General features: G+C 44.5%; 1 protein-coding gene across 3 annotated transcripts in view; it reads left to right on the forward strand.

Moving 5' to 3' along the window:
* Positions 1-22170, forward strand: part of LOC140478752 (rho guanine nucleotide exchange factor 26-like) — a 209335-nt gene that overhangs the window by 44484 nt on the left and 142681 nt on the right. For all 3 annotated transcript variants that reach the window (XM_072572085.1, XM_072572086.1, XM_072572087.1), the window contains 2 exons: positions 11278-11334; positions 15704-15864. In XM_072572085.1, coding sequence (XP_072428186.1) covers positions 11278-11334; positions 15704-15864 — 218 coding nt within the window. The remainder of the gene's footprint in view (positions 1-11277; positions 11335-15703; positions 15865-22170) is intronic.

The raw sequence follows: 22170 nt of genomic DNA on the forward strand, positions 1-22170 counted from the left end.
GGCAGCTAGTGCAGGAGTCTTTTGTGGATATACCCATTTCAAACAGGTATGCTGTTTTGGAAAATGTAGGGGGTGATGGATTCTCAGGGGAACGTAGCACGAACAGTCAAGTTTCTGGTATTGAGACTGGCTCTAATGCAACAAGGGGTGCGTCGGCTTTCAAGAGATCAATTGTGTTAGGGGATTCTGTAGTCAGAGGTACAGACAGATGTTTCTGTGGCCAGCAGAGAAACAGCAGAATGATGTGTTGTTTCCCTGGTGCCAAGATCAAGGATGTCTCAGAGAGGGTGCAGAATGCTCTCACGGAGGAGAGGGGCCAGCAGGAGGTCATTGTCCACGTTGGAACCAACGACATTGGAAGGGAAAAGGTTGAGACTCTGAAGGGAGATCACAGAGAGTTAGGCAGAAATTTAAAAAAGGAGGTCCTCAAGAGTAGTAATATCTGGATTACTCCCAGTGCTACGGGCTAGTGAGGGCAGGAATAGGAGGATAGAGCAGATGAATGCATTGCTGAGGAGCTGGTGTATGGGATAAGGATTCACATTTTTGGATCATTGGAATCTCTTTTGGGGTAGAAGAGACCTGTACAAGAAGGACGGATTGCAAGGGGACTAATATACAGGCAGGGGAATTTGCTAGAACTGATTGGGAGGATTTAAACTAGTAAGGTGGGGGTGGGTGGGGTGGGGCGGGGGGGGTGGGAGGTGGAGGTGCGGGTAAGGGGGGTGGTGAGGTGAGACCCCGGGAGATAGTGAGGAAAGAGATTGATCTGAGACGGGTACAGCTGAGAACAGAAGTGAGTTAAACAGTCAGGGCAGGCAGGGACAAGGTAGGACTAATAAATTAAACTGCATTTATTTCAATTCAAGGGGCCTATCAGGGAAGGCAGATGAACTCAGGGCATGGTTAGGTACATGAGACTGGGATATCATAGCAATTACGGAAACATGGCTCAGGGACGGGCAGGACTGGCAGCGTAATGTTCCAGGATACAAATGCTACAGGCAGGATAGAAAGGGAGGCAAAATAGGAGGGGAGTGGCATTTTTGATAAGGGATAGCATTACAGCTGTGCTGAGGGAGGATTTTCCCAGAAATACATCCAGGGAAGTTATTTGGGTGGAACTGAGAAATAAGAAAGGGATGATCACCTTATTGGGATTGTATTATAGATCCCCTAATAGTCAGAGGGAAATTAAGAAACAAACTTGTAAGGAGATCTCAGCTATCTGTAAGAATAATGGGGTGGTTATGGTAGGGGATTTTAACTTTCCAAACATAGACTGGGACTGCTATAGTGTTAAAGGTTTAGATGGAGAGGAATTTCTTACGTGTGTACAGGACAATTTTCTGATTCAGTATGTGGATTTAGCTACTAGAGGAGGTGCAAAACTTGATGTATTCTTGGGAAATAAGGCAGGGCAGGTGACTGAGTTGTCAAAGTGGGAGCACTTTGGGGCCAGCGACCATAATTCTATTTGTTTTAAAATAGTGATGGAAAAGGATAGCCCAGATCTAAAAGTTGAAGTTCTAAATTGGAGAAAGGCCAATTTTGACGGTATTAGACAAGAACTTTCGAAAGCTGATTGGAGGCAGATGTTCGCAGGTAAAGGGACGGCTGGAAAATGGGAAGCCTTCAGAAATGAGATAACGAGAATCCAGAGAAAGTATATTCCTGTCAGGGTGAAAGGGAAGGCTGGTAGGTATAGGGAATGCTGGATGGCTAAAGAAATTGAGGGTTTGGTTAAGAAAAAGAAGGAAGCATATGTCAGGTATAGACAGGATAGATTGAGTGAATCCTTAGAAGAATATAAAGGAAGTTGGAGTATACTTAAGAGGGAAATCAGGAGGGCAAAAAGGGGACATGAGATAGCTTTGGCAAATAGAATTAAGGAGAATTCAAAGAGTTTTTACAAATACATTAAGGACAAAACAGTAACTAGGGAGAGAATAGGGCCCCTCAAAGATCAGCAAGGCGGCTTTGTGTGTAGCCACAGAAAATGGGGGAGATACTAAATGAATATTTTGCATCAGTATTTACTGTGGAAAAGGATATGGAAGATATAGACTGTAGGGAAATAGATGGTGACATCTTGCAAATTGTCCAGATTACAGAGGAGGAAGTGCTGGATGTCTTGAAATGGTTAAAAGTGGATAAATCCCCAGGACCTGATCAGGTGTACCCAAGAACTATGTGGGAAGCTAGAGAAGTGATTGCTGGGCATCTTGCTGAGATATTTGTATCATCGATAGTCACAGGTGAGGTGCTGGAGACTGGAGGTTGGCAAATGTGGTGCCAATTTTTAAGAAGGGTGGTAAAGACAAGCCAGGGAACTATAGACCGGAGAGCCTGACCTCGGTGGTGGGCAAGTTGTTTGAGGGAATCCTGAGGGACAGGATGTACATGTATTTGGAAAGGCAAGGACTGACTCAAGCTAGTCAACACGGCTTTGTGCGTGGGAAATCATGTCTCACAAACTTGATTGAGTTTATTGAAGAAGTAACAAAGAAGATTGATGAGGGCAGTGCAGTAGATGTGATCTAAATGGACTTAAGTAAGGTGTTTGACAAGGTTCCCCATGGGAGACTGATTAGCAAGGTTAGATCTCATGGAATACTGGGAGAACTAGCCATTTGGATACAGAACTGGCTCAAAGGTAGAATACAGAGGGTGGTGGTGGAGGGTTGTTTTTCAGACTGGAGGCCTGTGACCAGTGGAGTGCCACAAGGATCGGTGCTGGGTCCTCTACTTTTTGTCATTTACATAAATGATTTGGATGCGAGCATAAGAGGTACAGTTAGTAAGTTTGCAGATGACACCAAAATTGGAGGTGTAGTGGACAGTGAAGAGGGTTACCTCAGATTACAACAGGATTTTGACCAGATGGGCCAATGGGCTGAGAAGTGGCAGATGGAGTTTAATTCAGATAAATGCAAGGTGCTGCATTTTGGAAAAGCAAATCTTAGCAGGACTTAATGGTAAGGTCCTAGGGAGTGTTGCTGAACAAAGAGACCTTGGAGTGCAGGTTCATAGCTTCTTGAAAGTGGAGTCACAGGTAGATAGGATAGTGAAGAAGGTGTTTGGTACGCTTTCCTTTATTTGTCAGAGTATTGAGTACAGGAGTTAGGAGGTCATGTTGCGGCTGTACAGGACATTGGTTAGGCCACTGTTGGAATATTGCGTGCAATTCTGGTCTCCTTCCAATCGGAAAAATGTTGTGAAACTTGAAAGGGTTCAGAAAAGATTTACAAGGATGTTGCCAGGGTTGGAGGATCTGAGCTACAGGGAAAGGCTGAACAGGCTGGGGCTGTTTTCCCCAGAGCGTCGGAGGTTGAGGGGTGACTTTATAGAGGTTTACAAAATTATGAGGGGCATGGATAGGATAGATAGACGAAGTTTTTTCCTTGGGATCGGGGAGTCCAGAACTAGAGGGCATAGGTTTAGGGTGAGAGGGGAAAGACGTAGAAGAGACCTAAGGGGCAACGTTTTCACGCAGAGGGTGGTACGTATATGGAATGAGCTGCCAGAGGATGTGGTGGAGGCTGGTACAATTGCAACATTTAAGAGGCAGTTGGATGGGTATATGAATAGGAAGGGTTTGGATGGATATGGGGCTGGTGCTGGCAGGTGGGATTAGATTGGGTTGGGATATCTGCTCGGCATGGACGAGTTGGACCGAAGGGTCTGTTTCCATGCTGTACATCTCTATGACTCTATGACTGTGGGAGGAAGCCAGAGCACACCCATGCAGACAAGGGGAGAATGTGCAAACTCCACACAAAGAGTCGCTGGTGGCGAGAACAAACCCAGGTCCCTGGCACTATGAGGCAGCAGTGCTAACCACTGAGCCATCGTGTCATCATAGAGCTACACAGCACAGAAACAAGCCCTTCAGTTCAACTCATCTATGCCAACCAGATATCCTAAACTAATCGTATCCCATTTGTCAGCATTTGGCCCATATCCCTCTAAACCTTTCCCTTTTTTATACCCATCCAGATGCCTTTTAAATGTTGCAATTGTACCTGCCTCCACCATTTCCCCAGCAGCTCATTCCATACACGCACCACCCTCTGCATGAAAAAGTTGCCCTTAGGTCTCTTCTAAATCTTTCCCCTCTCACCTTCAAACTTTGCCTTCTAATTTTGGACCCTCCTACTCTGGGAAAAAGACCGTGGCTTTATAAACCTCTGTAAGGCCACTCTTCAGCCTCCGATGCTCCAGGGGAAATAGCCCCAGCCTATTCAGCCCCTCAGTAATTTCTGCTTTTGAGCCTTATTGGCATTTCAGGGACTACGTGTAGTCCTTAGATGTAGTACAGGAGAGATTAATTGGACTTGTTCCAGGGACGAGGGACTCCACTTAATGTGGAGTGACCACAAAAACTGGGATGGTTCTCGTTAGAACAATATACAAGTGAAGAGGAAATTTAATAGAGGCATTCAAGTCATTCTTAGAACAATTAAGGAAAACTATTCTTTCATTGTCAGATCTGTTGGTAACCAAAGAACAAGTTTAAAATAATTACCAGAAGAACCTGAGATGAGGTGAGGAGAATAGTTTCACACAGTAAATTACTCCTTTTAATTTGTTAATCAGGTGTGGAAGTTCCCTATTCCTAATTGCTCTTGAACTGAGCTAAGCTTAAACCACACTGAAGGGGAGGTGATGGCCCAGTGGTGTTATTGCTAGACTGTTAATCCAGAGACCCAGATAATGTTCTGGGGACCTGAGTTCAAATCCTGCCATACCAGATGGTGGAATTTGAATTCAATAAAAATCTGGAATTAAGAATCTAGTAATGACCATGAATTGAATGTTGGAAAAACCCATCTGGATCACTAATGCCCTTCAGGGAAGGAAGCTGCTGTCCTTGTCTGGTCTGTGTGACTCCCGTCCCACATCAATGTGGTTGATTCCAATTAGGATGGGCACTAAATGCTGCCTGGCCAGTAATGTTCTCATCCTGTGAATGAATTAAAACAAAAAAAATTGTTGTGGGTCTGGAGTCTTATGTCAGGAAACTGGGTAAGAGTGGCAAACCTTCTTCCTGTAAGGATATTCAGGATTAGAGTGACAATTGTTACTTGTTGTAAAATGATGAAATTAAACTAGCTTTGTATTCCAAATGTTGTTAACCAGTTGAATTTAAATTTTAATAACTGCTGTGATCTCATTCGAACATATGTCCTTAGATTACCCTGAAGATTGCTACTCTGTGACATTACCACTAGACCAGTGTCTCACTGATCTGGGATCTACTACCTGAGAAGAAGGTGGGAGCAGATTTAAGAGGAGATTTCACAAATAGTTAAAGAGGAATAAATTGTGAAGCGTGAGGAAAGAGCAGAGGGATTGCGGCTAATTGACAGCTGTTTAAAAAAAAAGGCTAGCAATGATTACATTGGGCCAACTGGCTTTATGTGTTGTAGGCTGGATGATAATCTCCCTGCCCAGTGATCCCAACGGGTAGGAGATGTTGCCTGAGTGCTGGAATACTGCAATAGGGTGGAACGTCGATAGAAACATCTTCACTGCAGGAAGTGAGTAAAAGGAGTGAGAAGGATTTTTAAAACAGTGGCAGTGATACTGAGCTGGCATTAAACAAGCCTCCAGCCTGCAAAAGGAGGGCACATCCATCACCGTCTCTGTTGATGACGGCCATGCTGTAGCACTTGGTCGAGTGCATACTGATCATTTCTTTGCTGTTTACAGCTGCAGTGTGTTACAGATTACAGGCATTCCTGACATACTTCTATATCAGGCTGATGGGACTGCGTGGAATTCTCCGGAGTGAATGTAATTTTCAAGCCTTGGTGAATCCCACCCTCCTCCAGCAGCCGGCTGCATGTTTGTGCAAACATTGACAGGAGCATGTTTTAAAATCTTACAGATGACAGATTCTTCCATAACCTTCACCTGGCCTGGGACCTCTAGCCCTTTCACCTAGTTCCATTCGTCCACCAGTTGGCTCCTCCAAAAGCTTCATTCTCATATCAATAACAGATTCCTCTCCACAAACAAAAGCTACATAAACATACAAGAATTCGGAGCAATTTGACACTACCATTCCCTCTCTTAAGACCAATTCTTATATTAATTGCTCTCTTCCTATTTATATACTTCCTTGAATCCCGACAGTGCAGAAGCAGACTGTTTGGCCCATCAAGTCCACACTAACCCTCAGAAGAGCATTCCACCCATACCCTATCCCTGTAACCCTACATTCCCCATGGCCAATCCACCTAATCTGCACATCTTTAGACTGTGGAAGGAAACTGGAGCAAACCCGCACACACATTAGGAGAACCTGCAAACTCCGCGCACACATTTACCCGAGAGTGGAATCCAACCTAGGTCCCTGGCGCTGTGAGGCAGCAGTGCTAACCGCTGTACCACCATGCTGCCTTGTAGAACCTTTTACAGAAGCTTTCTGTTCCTATATTTCTTGTTCATTTTCTCTTGATCTCTAATTTTTAAACTTTATTTTAGTCATCCTTTGTTGGTAACTTTAAAGTTTGCCAATATTTGGGCATTTCTTACCAGTATTCTTTTAATTGGATGCCATTGTCCTGGGAAGTAGCATCCATCTCATTGTCTTTCTTTCTCAGCTGAATAAATCATACACCCATCCAGTTCATGTGTTCTGGGATTCAGTCCCTCAGCAAAGAGGTCTAAGCTTCCATCTTTCACACTGCCGACCCTCTTGTCCCTGCTGCTTTCCCTTCAGTCTTCCACTTTGCCAACCACCATTCAAAATCCTCCTCTGGAGTGCTTTCTTTCCTAAGACATTAAGGCCATCATTGCAGTCCTCACTTTCCCCAGTTTTGTAAATCTTAACAAACCTTCTAGATTTTATTTGTTTGAAGGTATGGGTGTCACTAGCAAAGTCAGCATTTATTGTCCATCCCTAACTGCCTTCAGTAGGTGGTGGTTAGCTGTCACCTTGATCCACATAAGAGTGTGTAGTGCAATGAGGTTTTGAACTGACCGTACTGAAGAAAAAGCGATGTTTTTCCAAGCGAGGATGGATCTGGCATTGGACATTAAGGCCATCATTGGCCACTATCTTCTCGCCTTCCTTCCCACCTATCCACTCCACCCTCCTTTCCTACCCCCATCCACCTATTGTACTCTTTGCTACCTTCTCCTCAGCCCCAACGCCCCCCTCCCATTTATCTCTCCACCCTGGAGGCTCCCTGCCTCCATTCCCGATGAAGGGCTTTTGCCCGAAATGTCGATTTTCCTGCTCCTCGGATACTGCCTGACCTGCTGTGCTTTTCCAGCACCACTCTAATCTACACTCTGATTTCCAGCATCTGCAGTCCTCACTTTTTGCTTACTATCTTCTCACCTGTCCAGAACGCAAGTTAGGAAATTTCCTCCCAGACCTCAACTCCTCTCTCTCTCTCTCCACCTTCAGCATCTCATCAAAACTGCCTGATTGACCAAATTCTTTTGTTCAGCTGTCCTAATATCTCATGTGGCTCAGTGTCAATTGTTATTTAGAAGTCTGGCAGAGATGCATGAGACTGATCAAGGGATGGTTACATGTTAATCAAGAGATAATTGGTTGAGAACTTGACCAGATGTATTTTACACCAATGTGGGAACAAGTTATCAGTGATGTTGGAATTTTGAGAAGTGTGTGTTGGAATAAAATTCCAGTTATGCCCACACTCTACCTAATGATCTTTAACCTCTGATATATAACGTTAAAATTATAACTGAAAGTAATTCATATGAGGCGCTTTGGAATGTTTTAGTATATAAAATATGCTGTGTTAATATAAGCTGTTTCAGAGTGCTTTGGAATGTCTTTCTGGAGTGATGACTATTTGAATGCAAATCTGCCTTTCCTTCTATGAAAGCTCGCACCCTGCTTTAAGCTATTTTTAAAGCAGTTCCGTAGAGTATGGCAGGAGAGAAAGTCTTGACAAAACATAGAATTTGCGATATCTGATCTTGAATAAGCAGCTAACGTATGGAGTTGGTTCGTTCAGTTGGCTGGTTAGCTGGCTTACAATGTAGAGTAATACCAACAGTGTGTGCATTCAATTCCCACATTTACTGAGGTTCCCATCTCAACCTCTCTTGCCTAAGACACAGTGACCATCAAGTTAGACTACCACCAATCTTCTCGCTTTCCAATGAGGGAGCAGTCTGGTAGGAATAAGGCAAGTTCTTTTAAAATCATTTAGGTGATGCTAAATTTAAAAGTCTTAAGGGTCACAAGAACCAGACTTATCAGAAAATCTCTTTGAACTCCACCTAATTGAGTATAACCTGGACAGAAGCTGGCTTTTCAATTAGTACGGGCATACAAACTTTGACTGCCTTGCATTGGCATTGGCCATGATCCATTTATTTCTCCATGATAGTTCTGAGTTTTTGTAATTACCGTCAAAATTTCCAGCCGGTTGCGTTTTGCCTTTCAGTGCACATTGTTAAATATAAGTGACCACCATCCACGGTCTTGGAGAAAGTGAGGACTGCAGATGCTGGAGATCAGAGCTGAAAAATGTGTTGCTGGAAAAGCGCAGCAGGTCAGGCAGCATCCAAGGAGCAGGAGAATTGACGTTTCGGGCATCAGCCTTGATGGGCCAAGGAGTAGCAGATGGAGTTTAATTTAGGAAAATGTGAGGTGTTGCACTTTGGTAAGGCGAATCAGGGCAGGACTTATTCACTTAATGGTAGCGTCCTGGGGAGACTTGCCGAACAAGGAGACAGGTCCCTTGAAGGTGGAGTCACAGTTATACAGGATAGTGAAGAAGGAATTTGGTATACTTGCCTTTATTGATCAGTGCTTTGAGTATAGGAGTTTGGATGTCATGTTGCAGCACATTTGGCAATGTTTGGAGTCCTGCATTCAATTCTGGTCCCTCTGCTCTTGGAAAGATGTTTTTAAACTTTAAAGGGTACAGAAAAGACTTAAAAGGATGTTGCCATGGTTGGAGGGTTTGAGCCATAGGGAGAGGCTGAATAGGTTTAGGTTATTTTCACTGGAGCATGAGAGGCTGAGGGGTGATCTTAGAGAGGTTTATGAAATCATGAGGGGCATGGGCAGGGTAGACAGACAAGCTCTTTTCCCAGGGTAGAGGAGTCCAAAAATAGAAGGCATAGGTTTAAAGCGAGAAGGGTAAGATATAAAAGGAACCTAAGGGGCAACTTTTTCATGCAGAGTGGTGTGTGCTTGGAATGCGTTACCAGAGAAAGTGGTGGAGACAGGTACAATGACAACATTTAAAAGGCATCTGGATGAGTATATGAATAAGAAGAGATTAGAGGGATATGGACCAAATGCTGGCAAATGGAACTAGATTAATTTAGGCTATCTGGTCAGCATGGATGAGTTGGACCAAAGAGTCTGTTTCCGTGCTGTACATCACTATAACTATATAATTATTTTCATGTTTCACTTTTCCATTCTTTCTAAAACTGCTGACAGTCTAAACCCAAGCTTGGCGATGAGTCAACAACTATCCAGGAAAAAGCAGCTCACATTAAAAATTCACTCGCACCACCACTTCTGAGTCCACTTCCAAGATGCACTGCAGTAACTCACCATGGCTCCTTTGGTAACACCTTCAAACAATGCTGCCTCTAGCACCTTGAAGACAAAAGGCAGCACAGTTGCTTGGGAATGTTATTATCTTCAAGCCCCAAACCATTGTGACTTGGAACAATATTGACATATCTTTGTCTCTAGGTCAAAATTCTGGAACCCCCTTCCTAAGAGTGTCTAGACCACGTAAATTGCAGCTCACTTAAGAGCAGTTAGGGTTGAGCAATAAATAGTAGCTTTGTCAGTGGCCCCAATCGTCAGTAAATGAATAAAATAACTCCTGGCTCTGCCAGCTTACTTTAAACTTTAAAACAAATTTCTGTGGCAGAGTACTTCTGCTCCTCTCGGATTTAAAACCAAGGTGTATCAGGGTGGAACCAGAGAAACCTGCAGCACAGAAAGAGGCCATTTTGCCCATTGTGCCTGTTCAGATTAGTCTGGTTTGCCAGCCGCACTGATTGGAGATTCAGACATGGATTTCATGAATAAAGATTCACATCTCCTGATTTTCCACCAATTGAAAAAAAAATTCTGTGCTTGACAGGAATTTTCCCCATTTTAGGCTTGCAATTCCCCAATCTACACCCTTGTCTGGAGGTTCAATCCAGACTGAATCCTTTCAGAGTTCAGCTGAGGCTTTAATGTGCTTCATGTCTTGGGATTGGCTGTTTTACCACTTCAATTCCCCCCTCCCACTCCCACTCTGCCAAGGACATGCAAGTCCTGGGCATCCTCCACCGCCAAATCCTAGCCACCTGATGCCTGGAGGAAGAACTCTTCATCTTCCATCTTGGGACCCTCCAACTACATGGTATCAACATCGATTTCACCAGTTTCCTCGTTTCCCCTTCACTCACGTCATCCCAGATCCAACCCTCTGACTTGGCACTGCTGTCTTGAACTGTCCTACCTGTCCACCATTATTCCCACCTATCCGCTCCAACCTATCATCATCACTCCCCATCTATCGCCTTCCCAACTACCTTCCCCCACCTAACCATCCCATTCATCTCTCAGCATTCCCCCCCCCCCCCACCTTCCTGATGAAAGGTTTATGCCCGAAACATTGACTCTCCTTCTCGGACATTGCCTGATCTGCTGTGCTTTTCCAGTACCACACTTTTCGACTCTGATCTCTGGCATCTGCAGTCCTCACTTTCCCCAGTTTTGTAAATCTTAACAAACCTTCTAGATTTTATTTGTTTGAAGGTATGGGTGTCACTAGCAAAGTCAGCATTTATTATCCATCCCTAACTGCCTTCAGTAGGTGGTGGTTAGCTGTCACCTTGATCCACATAAGAAGTGTGTAGTGAGGTTTTGAAACTGACCGTACTGAAGAAAAAGCGATGTTTTTCCAAGCGAGGGTGGATCTGGCATTGCCGGAGAATTGGCAGATGGCAGTATTGATGTGTACCTGCCTTCAATATTGTTTGAGGTGGTCAAGATCATGAGACTGGGAAGGGGCTGTCACAAAATGCTGAAACGTGAATGGTTCACATTGCTCCAACTTTGCATTGGTGGCGAATGGACTGAATGTTGAAGGTGGTGGATGGGATGCCAAACAAGCAGCATTGCTTTGTCATGGATGGTACTGGGCTTCCAGACTGTCATCCAGACAAGTGGATGTTGACACAGGTTTCTTGTTAAGTTTTCTGCTGTACTCTTCTGGTCACTGTAGTATTTAGAAATAATAGTTGTGCTTTTCCCTTCAGGTGAAGAAGAATGGAATATTGCAGACCGTCACTCAGGAGGAGAAAAAGAGGCAGGAGGTACATGGCACCTTTAAATGAAACCGTGGTTAGACTTTTACAGCCACCTCGGTAACTGGAAAAGTCACAATTGTGAGCTATTGGGATTGCTGTTACTAAATTGCCTCAGGGAAGAGATGATATAGACTACAAGAAACTGTCTAATCTTGTCCGCAACAATAGAATGTGATGCCTGGTTTGCACTTGAGCGGGAAAATCTTTAAATGATTGATGAAATGATATTCCAGTGAGTAGTCAGTGCATAAAACCAATCTCCTCAGTAGAAACAGATTCCATTTAAATATAAATTTGATTGACTTTTGTCAGTAAATGTTGTTGACTGTAATTTAAGGTGGAAATTACAAGACAGACAAAAGGAGAACTCTTTCTTCCATAGGGTTGTTAGTCTGGGGAATTCTATTCTTCAAAAAGCAGTGGAGGCAGGTTTATTGAAGCTACTCATGTTGTGTGAGGTAGATTTTTGATCCCAAAGGGAGAGCAGGATTACGGGGGTCAGAGGAAAGCACAGTTGAGGCCACACCAGATCACCCTCCATATTATTGAATGGCCGAGCAGGCTGAAAGCCCTATTGCTGACTGCTAATGCCTACATTCTTATACCACAGCATGTGGTAAATATCACATACTTCTAAAGATATAGATAACTTTAGACTCAGGTGCCCAAAGGTGTCCTCCACCAGGGTTTCTTTCACCTCAGCTTTTGGTCTGTTGAGTCGAAAAGTGCGGCCCTGGAAAAGCACAGCAGGACATGCAGTATTTGAAGAGCTGGACATTTCCTGATGAAGGGCTTATGCCCGAAACGTCGATTCTCCTTCTCCTCAGATACTGCCTGACCTGCTGTGCTTTTCCAGCGCCACACTCTTCAACACTGGTCTCCAGCATCTGCAGTCCTGACCTACTCCTAGTACATGAATTGGGAGTGACCACTGTACTTATTGTACAAATCCATCACCCCATTGTGCTTAAACGCCCACCATTAACTAAATGGAAAGTTTCATCCCGTTCAAATTTTTAAAAAATGCTCTATGTAAACAACCTGAAGCAACAATTTTCCTTTTATATGCAGATTCACAATGACATTTTATCATCTCTGTTGTAAATTACTTATTAAGCTGGAGCAGTCGGAAACATAAACCAGTCTTCCAGTTGTCTGCAGTGACCTGTGTATTTTATGGTTTATGATATTGGGCCAAGAATGAATTCCTGTTATTTTGACTGCAGTTAAAAAGGGAAATAGTATTCTGGGGAAAGTATGTTCAGTTAAGAATCTCTCATTTTCACTTCCACATCAGCTCTAACCCGACTGTCATAAGAGGCAAAATATTTTGGGGCCCAAAATTCACCCGAATCAAACCATGAGTCCACAATTTAGTACTGAAATAAAACAAAGCAAAAACTGCAGATGCAGAAGATCTGAAATAAAAAAAAACAAATTGCTGGAGAAACTTAGCTGGTCTGGCAGCATCTGTGGAAAGAAAGCAAAATTAATGTTTCGAAATCTGGATCACCAGATTTGAAATGTTAACTCTGCTTTCTCTCCACAGATGCTGCCAGATCTGCAGGTTTCTCCAGCAGTTTCTCTTTGAGTCCATTATTTAGATTTGGTTCGACATCCCATTACCTCAAATCAGTAAGCACACAGCACTAAGCTGTACAGCCTAGGATACTCCTGCTCAGTAACAATGAGGGGACCTCATGTGCATTCCACTTGGTGTCCTGTAATTGGACCTTTGCAACATTGGGAAGAACATTTCAGTCTTGGAATTAAGGAGCAGGACTAAAGAAACAGCAACATTTTGAGAGTATTTATACAGTAGAAGTGTCAGACTATTCTCACAGACTGTCCATTCTCACTCTGTTTTCATATCTAGAAGTGCTGATATACATGGCACATCAGTGAGCCCCACAATACCAGGGACCCACGTTTGATTCCAGGCTCAAGTGACTGTGTGGAATTTGCACATTCTGTCCATGTCTATGTGGGTTTCTCCTGGATGCTCTGGTTTCCTCCCACAGTCCACAGATTAGGTGGATTGGCCATGCAACATTGCCCAGCAGTGTCCAGGGTTGTGCTGACCAGGTGGATTAGCCATGGGAAATGTGGAGTTACGGGGGCTTGGGTCTGGGTGGAATGCTTTTCAGAATTGTCAATACAGACTTGATGGGCTGAATAGCCTCTAACTGCATGGGTTGGATGCTATGAACATGACCAAACACAACCTCCCATCACTAAATCACTATGGTTCTTCTGCATGTACTAACCACCAACAGTAAATCACATGTGTTTCAAATTTAAGTTCCAAGCCCATTAAGGGCAATTCAAACCATCAAAGATGAGGCAGAGGTAGGGAGAGTGGGAAGGGGCTAAATTAAGATGGAGCTGGAAGGGGTACATTCTCAATCTGATACATTAAGGACATGTAAGCGACGCTTGGATAGGCACATGGAAGTTAGTAAAATGAAGGGTCTGTAGGTTAGTCTGCACTTAGAGTAGGATAGAAAGCCGGCACAACATCAAGGGCTGAAGGGCTTCTACTGTTCTATGTAATCTTGAGCTCAGCTTTTAACCTAATGCATCTGGTATTGATAGGTCAGTTGAGATCACTGGATGGTTTATGCATTCATTCATTGGATGCCAGTATTTATTGTCCATCCCTAATTGTCCCTGAGAAGGTGGTGGTGAGCCAGTTTCTTCATTTGCTGTAATCTCATAAAGCTGTTAGGGAAGCAGTTCCAGGATTTTGACCCAGTGACACTGAAGGAAAGACGACATACTTTCAACTCATGATGGTGAGTGGCTTGAAGGGGAACCTGAGCAGGATGTTTCCATACAACTATTGCCGATGACCTTCCAGATGAGAGGTCATAGGTTTGGAGGGTGGTGTCGAAGAAGCCTTATTGAATTGCTGCAGTATATTGTTTAGATGGTACACATTGCTGTTACTGTGCATCAGTGGTGAAGGAAGTGAACAATGAAGGTGGGGAATGGGTGGCCAATCAAATGGACTGCTTTGACCAGGTATCCAACTTCTCCAACTGGGGCTGCAACCATCCAGACTAGTGCCTTATAGGTAGTGGATAGTCTTTAAGGAGTCTGGAGGCAAGTTACTTGCTGCAGAATTCCAAGCCTCTGATCTGCTGTTGAAACCAAAATATTCATTTGATTTGATCAGTTCAGCTTCTGGTCAACAGTAAAACAAGGCTGTTAACTAGTGGGAGATTCAGTGATGGTAATATCTTAGAATGTCATTGGGATATGGCAAGATTTGAGATGGTCAGGTGATTGGGTATCTGCCTGAAATCAGTTATTCCAGTGTTTAAGATGATCAAATGAGTTGCTAGGTAGATTGAGAAAGACCATTTTCTCTGGCTGAGGAATCCTAAATAATAAGCCATACCCTTAAAATTAGAGTTAGAACATTCAGGAAAGTGACAAAATAATTCTTCTCACAACGGACAGTGGAAAACTTGGAATTCTTTCACTTGTAAAGTTACTTGGTGAGTGCAGAGTCAATTGAGAATTTCTGAAATTTCTAAAAATTTTTGCTAGACGAATCAGAGTCAGAGATGTACAGCATGGAAACAGACCCTTCGGTTCAACTCGTCTGCCTGAATTAATGAACCAAGGTCAACTCGGGTCTCCCTCCTATTGGAAGGATGTTGTGAAACGTGAAAGACTTCAGAAAAGATTTACAAGGATGTTGCCAGGGTTGGAGGGTTTGGGTTAGAGGAAAAGGCTGAATGGGCTGGGGCTGTTTCCCCTAGACTGTTGAAGACTGAGGGGTGACCTTATAGAGCTTTATAAAATGAGGGACATGGATAGAGTGAACAGCCAAGGACTATTTCCCCATGGTAGGGGGGAAAACTAAAGGGCATAGGTTTAAGGTGAGGGGAAATACTTAAAAGGGACCTAATGGGCAATTTTTTCATGTAGAGGGTGGTGCGTGTATGAAATGAGCTGCCAGAGGAGGTGCTGGAGAATTTTGGTAGAGTTATAACATTTAAAAGGCATCTAGATGGGTATGTAACTGGGTGGGTTTTACAGGAAATGGGCCAAATGCTGGCAAATGGGACTAGATTAATTTAGGATATCTGGTTGGCATGGATGAGTTGGACCGAAGGGTCTGTGTTCGTGCTGTACATCTCTATGACTCTAAGGTTGAGAAATGGGATTAAGGTCCTCATCAGCCATGATCAAGTTGAATAGTAGAGCAGGCTCAAGGGGCTGAATGTTCATCTGAAGTTCTTGTTTGCTGTGGAGGGCAAAGGATAGGATGATAACAAGGATGACGTTGAAGAGAAGAAGCATTACGCCACAGTTCTGACTCTTCGTCAGTCCTCTGAACTGTAAACTCTGTCCTTCTCAACAGGCCATATTTGAAGTGATTTCATCGGAACACTCCTACATGCTGAGTCTCGATATCCTGATCCGCATGTTTAAGAACTCTGAAGCACTGAACTTAACCATGACCAAAACAGAGAGGCATCACCTGTTCTCCAACATCAGTGACGTCCAGAGATCCAGCATCAAGTGAGTTAATTGTGGTTTCTGTTGTTCAGTTTCTTTTTGTTTGGTTGCATTTGGTTCTATTGGCTTTCCTCCTTCTGATTTGTCCTGGAGGTCCAGGAAGTTTGGACCATCATTTGCCCACATTGGTAGTAACAGGAGTGAATTGTACAACTGATGAAAATGATCTGAGTCTTTAATGTTTGTAGAAATATTTATTGGAATGATGAGATTCAAAGTAGGCTGAATGGGATATAGAAAAATAAAATTCGGGTTAAGAAAAGTCAACCCAAATGGTTAACAAAAGTGGCAGCTGCCTCTTGTCTCTCCATGTATCTTTATTAGACTGAATGTTCTTTTATGGCATTCAATTGGTTAGGATATATTCATTGGATTGTAGAAGAATGAGGAGGGATCTCACAGAAACCTACCAAGTTTTCTAACAAGACGTGACAGGGTAAACACTGAAAAGCAATTCCCAATGACAAGAGAGTCCAGAACCAGGAGATCACAGTCTAAACGTACAGGAAAAGGCCATTAGCACTGAAATGAGGAGAGATTTCTTCACTGGAGAGTGTGGAATTTCCTATCACGGAAGCAGTTGAGGCAAAATTATTGAATGTTTTCAAAAAGGAGTTATGGGGAGAAAGTGAGAACAGGGCGCTGAGGTTTGTGACCAGCCACGATCATATTGAACAGTAGAGCAGCCTCAAAGGGCCAAATGGCCTGCTCCTCATCCTATTTTCTATGTCTGGGTGACTGTCACGTGCAGGAAGTTGCATTTACACAGTGGAAACAACTTCCTGTACGCACCAACAGAAACTTGAATTTATCTGGAGCCCTCAAAGTAGTGAAACCTCCAAGCCGCTTCATAGATTGTTGTCAAAAAACAAATGGTCACCAAGCTGCAGAAGGAGGCCTTAGGTGATCAACAGCTTACTCAGAAGGTAAAAGTTTCGTAAAAGCAGGAGAGAGAGAGGGAGAGAGAGATGAAGGTAAAGTGGTAGCGTGAAGGAGAGATGTAGGCAGGTACGTAAGCTCTGGACTTCAGGAATACCCAAGATTCAGAATTGGAGGAGCAGTGGTAAGTTGGAAAATTTGCAGTGTTGGGGACGATTACAGAAACAGCTTGAGCAATGATGTTTGGGAATGTTGGGTGTTGAAATCTGCGTTCTTTTTTGAGTTTGTAACTGAGTCCTATTGTTAAGGCCTGTCATTGGAGCTCCTAACTAGTCCTTGGGTGTGTTCTGCATTACTTCTGAAACTTGGAATATTGTTACGATTTGGGGCAACATTAGCAATGCACCATTCACACTGTACCTCATGTGAAGACAAACTTATCTGACTGCTGTAAAATATCTTGCAGGAGGGAGGAGGATACGGAGCTGTAAAGGAGCAAACAGTAGAAATGGGCCCTAGAAGTAAACTAGAGAACAGTCTCCAAAAGGATGAGAAGCATCAATGTATAGTGGTCCTGGAAGGGAGTGCCAAAGAATGGTGAGGAAGGGGCTTGTTGGAATTGACCATTAATGAAGGATGATGAGCAATGGATAGAAGACGTGCTGTGCTATTGGAGGTTAACAGAATGGACTTTGTATGACACATATCTAAGCACATTGACTGAGACATGGAGTGATGAGTGCACAAGAGAACATGAAAGAAGAAGGAACTCAGAGCCAATGTAGATACAGGAGCAAGAGTCAATAATAGAAGAGAGGCAATAGTTATGAGGAGCAGATGGGAAAGAGGAGGCAAGGCCATGATCTTATTGAACGATGGAGAAGGTTCCAGAGGGCTGAATGGCCTACTTCTTGGATTTTACATGATCTTACACAAGCGTGTTGTGCGATTGTGTGAGAGTAAAATGCTTGCGAATTACTGAAGTTTGTACAAGATTGGAGTGCAGGAAATAGGCAGGAAGCATTCCAGGTATCAAGTCATGATGATTCATTCGAAGTGTTTTGCAGCAGTGAAGATTTTAAAATGGACAATATTCTGAAGATGGAAAAATAATGCAATTTTGACTATAAAGTCAAGGAAGAATTTGAGATTCGCTTCTGCCATTTAATCTTTGCTACAGCATTTAACTTTGTATATAATTGAACATAATGCTGATTAGAGAGGAAGATAATCAATCTTAGTCTGAAAATGGAAAATGTAGCAGACTAACTGGTCCCCTTTTTGGAAGAGTCTTTATGAAGAGATAGCTATCCCCTTAGGGAGGGAGCTAACTAATAGAATCATAGCCCTAGATTCTGAAGGGAGATCTTCGAAAATTGTGAACAATAAGGTCTGTTGCCCCCTATGTTTTGTGAACAACAAGTACTTTGATTTCTCACAGTGACATAAATCCAATTTAACTAAAAACAGCAAAACCTGGAGATCACAGTGGGTCCGACAATATCCACAGAGAAAGATTCTGGATTAGTGGTGCTGGAAGAGCACAGCAGTTCAGGCAGAATCCAAGGTGCTATTCCAGCACCACTAATCCAGAATCTGGTTTTCCAGCATCTGCAGTCATTGTATTTACTCCACCGAGAAAGAGTCTCGATTACTTTTTCAGAGCTGAAGTGAAATGTGGAGGTGACAGCATTTATGCTGTGGTTTGTTTGGTTGGGGGGTGGGGTGGGGAGGTGGCAGGAGTGGCCTGTGGGTAGTGAATGTAGGGAACTGATGGAGAAAAGATGTTGATAGTTCAGATTAAGTGATTGGAATGTGAGATTAGCAGGACAATGGTATATCTCTTGCCAGACAGGAAAGGACAGACAGTCCTGTTGGGATGTAGGGCGGGGCAGGGGTGGGGGCAGGGTGGAAGTGGAGGGAAGAGAGGACATGATGACAAGCTAAAAGAAAGGGAAGAAATGGGAGCTGGTTCACAATTTGAAGGTGTTGAACTCAACATTTAAGTCCAGAAGGCAGTAAAGTGCCTAGTCTGAAGATGAGAAGTTGTTCCTCCAGTTTGTGTTGTTATTCACTGGAACACTGCAGCGTGCCGAGGACAGACACATGGGCACGCGAGCAGAATGCTGTGTTAAAATGACCAACTACAGGAAGGTCGGGGTCATGCTTGCGCAAAGACCTGAGGTGGGTTTCCTCCGGGTGCTCCGGTTTCTTCCCACAATCCAAAAGGTGTGCAAGTTAGGTAAATTGGCTATGCTAAATTGTGTAGGAGAAAGTGAGGACTGCAGATGCTGGAGATCAGAGCTTAAAAATGTGTTGCTGGAAAAGCGCAGCAGGTCAGGCAGCATCAAAGGAACAGGAGAATCGACGTTTCGGGCATAAGCCCTTCTTCAGGAATGTGGAGGGTGTGCCAAGCAGGCTAAGATAAAACTCACGCCAACTCACGGACACCTCCTCCTACTGCCCCCTTGACCATGACCCCACCTCCCACCACCAAACCATCATCTCCCAGACCATCCATAACCTCATCACCTCAGGGGATCTCCCATCCACCGCCTCCAACCTCATAGTCCCACAACCCCACACCGCCCGTTTCTACCTCCTACCCAAAATCCACAAACCTGACTGCTCCGGCCAACCCATTGTCTCAGCCTGCTCCTGCCCTACCAAACTCCCCCTTAGTCCAAGAACCCCCCACCTACGTTCGGAACACCACCCACGCCCTCCACGCCCTCCATGATTTTCACTTCCCCGGCCCCCAACGCCTTATCTTCACCAGTCCCTATACACCTCCATCCCCCATCACGAAGGCATCAAAACCCTCCGCTTCTTCCTTTCCCACCGAACCAACCAGTACCCTTCCACTGACACCCTCCTTCGACTGACTGAACTGGTCCTCACTCTGAACAACTTCTCTTTCCAATCCTCCCACTTCCTCCAAACCAAAGAAGTAGCCATGGGCCCCAGCTATGCCTGACTCTTCGTTGAATATGTGGAACAGTCCATCTTCCGCAGCTACACTGGCACCAACCCCCACCTTTTCCTCCGCCAAATTGATGACTGTATAGGCGCTACCTCGTGCTCCCACGAGGAGGTTGAACAGTTCATCCACTTTACTAACACCTTCCACCCCAATCTCAAATTTATCTGGACCGCCTCAGACTCCTCCCTCCCCTTCCTAGACCTCTCCATTTCTATCTCGGACAACCGACTCAACACGGACGTTTACTATAAACTGACCGACTCCCATAGCTACCTAGATTACACCTCCTCCCACCCTGTCCCCTGTAAAAATGCCATCCCATGTTCCCAATTCCTTTGCCTTCACTGCATCTGCTCTCAGGAGGACCAATTCCAATACCAAACAACCCAGATGGCCTCCTTCTTCAAAGACCGCAATTTCCCCTCAGACATGGTTGACGATGCTCTCCACCGAATCTCCTCCACTTACCGCTCGTCCGCCCTTGAATCCCGCCCCTCCAATTGCCATCAGGTCAGAACCCCACTGGTCCTCACCTACCATCCCACCAACCTCCACATACATCGTATCATCCTTTGTCATTTCCACCACCTCCAAACAGACCCCACCACCAAGGATATATTTCCCTTCCCACCTCTATCAGCGTTCCGGAAAGACCACTCCCTCTGCGACTCCCTTATCACGTCCACACCCCCCACCAACCCAACCTCCACTCCCGGCAACTTCCCCTGCAACCGCAAGAAATGCAAAACTTGCGCCCACACCTCCCCCCTCACTTCCCTCCCAGGCCCCAAGGGATCCTTCCATATCCATCAGAAATTCACCTGCACCTCCACACACATCATTTACTGCATCTGCTGCACCTGATGTGGCCTCCTATACATTGGGGAGACAGGCCGCCTACTTGCGGAACGTTTCAGAGAACACCTCTGGGACACCCGCACTAACCAACCCAACCGCCCCGTGGCTGAACACTTTAACTCCCCCTCCCACTCCACCAAGGACATGCAGGTCCTTGGCTTCCTCCATCGCCAGACCATGGCAACATGACACCTGGAGGAAGAGCGCCTCATCTTCCGCCTAGGAACCCTCCAACCACAAGGGATGAATGCAGATTTCTCCAGCTTTCTCATTTCCCCTCCCCCCACCTTTTCTCAGTCCCAACCCTCAGACTCAGCACCGCCTTCTTGACCTGCAATCTTCTTCCCGACCTCTCCCCCCGCACCCCCTCTCCGGCCTATCACCCTCACCTTAACCTCCTTCCACCTATCGTATTCCCAAAGCCCCTCCTCCAAGTCCCTCCTCCCTACCTTTTATCTTAGCCTGCTTAGCACACCCTCCTCATTCCTGAAGAAGGGCTTATGCCCGAAACGTCGATTCTCCTGTTCCTTTGATGCTGCCTGACCTGCTGCGTTTTTCCAGCAACACATTTTTAAGCTATGCTAAATTGTACATTGTGTTCAGGTATTTGTAGGTTAGGGGTAAACGTAGAGTAATAGGGTGGGGCATGGGTCTTGGGTGGGTTACTCTTTGGAGGGTCAGTGTGGACTTGTTGGACCAAATGGCCTATTTCCACACTGTAGGATTCTATTCTATGAAAGGTGTTCTGCAAAGCAGTCACCCAGTCTGTGTTTGGTTTCTCCCATGTTGAATAGGCCACACTGGGTGCAGAGAATACAACACACAATATTGGAGAAGGTACAGGTGAAATGCTGCTCCCCTAGGATGGGGAGCAGGGAGGTGGTGATGACTTGGTTGTGAATGTGGTAGAAGTTCGACTCATTTCAGGATGAAAGAGTATATGTTTTTGTATGCTTCACAACAGAGGCAGCTAGTGAGGCAGAATATTTGGCAATCATGGTCTACTTTATGAACATGAGAGTTAGGAGCAAAGGTTGACCATTTTTGCCCATTGTGTCTGCTCTGCTGCTGGAGACGATTCCTGATCCGATTGTAACGTCAACTACACATTTCCAACTACCCACTCCTGAGAATGGGCCTGTTTCCACGCTTTAGGGATGCTATGGTAACTTTGCTTTCCAAGATTCTGTTCATCTCTGCTCTGAAAATATTCAAAGACATTGCTTCCACTTCCTTTTGAGGAAGACGGCGTCAGAACTTTGAAGGGACAAAATGTTACCTTACCATAAGGCACAAATTGTTTGGGGTGTCTCACTAACTTCTGGGTGTCTGATTTCTTGACGGCAATGTGCCATGGTGTTTAGGACAGGTCAGTGAGGTGGCTTTGCAATTTCTTATGCAAATGCACAGTCAATGCTATCACACTGCTGGATTTAAATTCCCCATGGATTACCAGTGCTGTTTTCACTGTGGAAAATCATAAGAGTGAGTTATGTTTGACAGAATCACGTAAATTGAAACAACGTCACTGTTCATTTTAATTCTTTGTCGCCAATTCTTGGTTACTGTGACAGCAAGTGTGAAAGTGT

Source organism: Chiloscyllium punctatum, chromosome 6 (assembly GCF_047496795.1).
Source record: "Chiloscyllium punctatum isolate Juve2018m chromosome 6, sChiPun1.3, whole genome shotgun sequence".
NCBI lineage: Eukaryota > Metazoa > Chordata > Chondrichthyes > Orectolobiformes > Hemiscylliidae > Chiloscyllium > Chiloscyllium punctatum.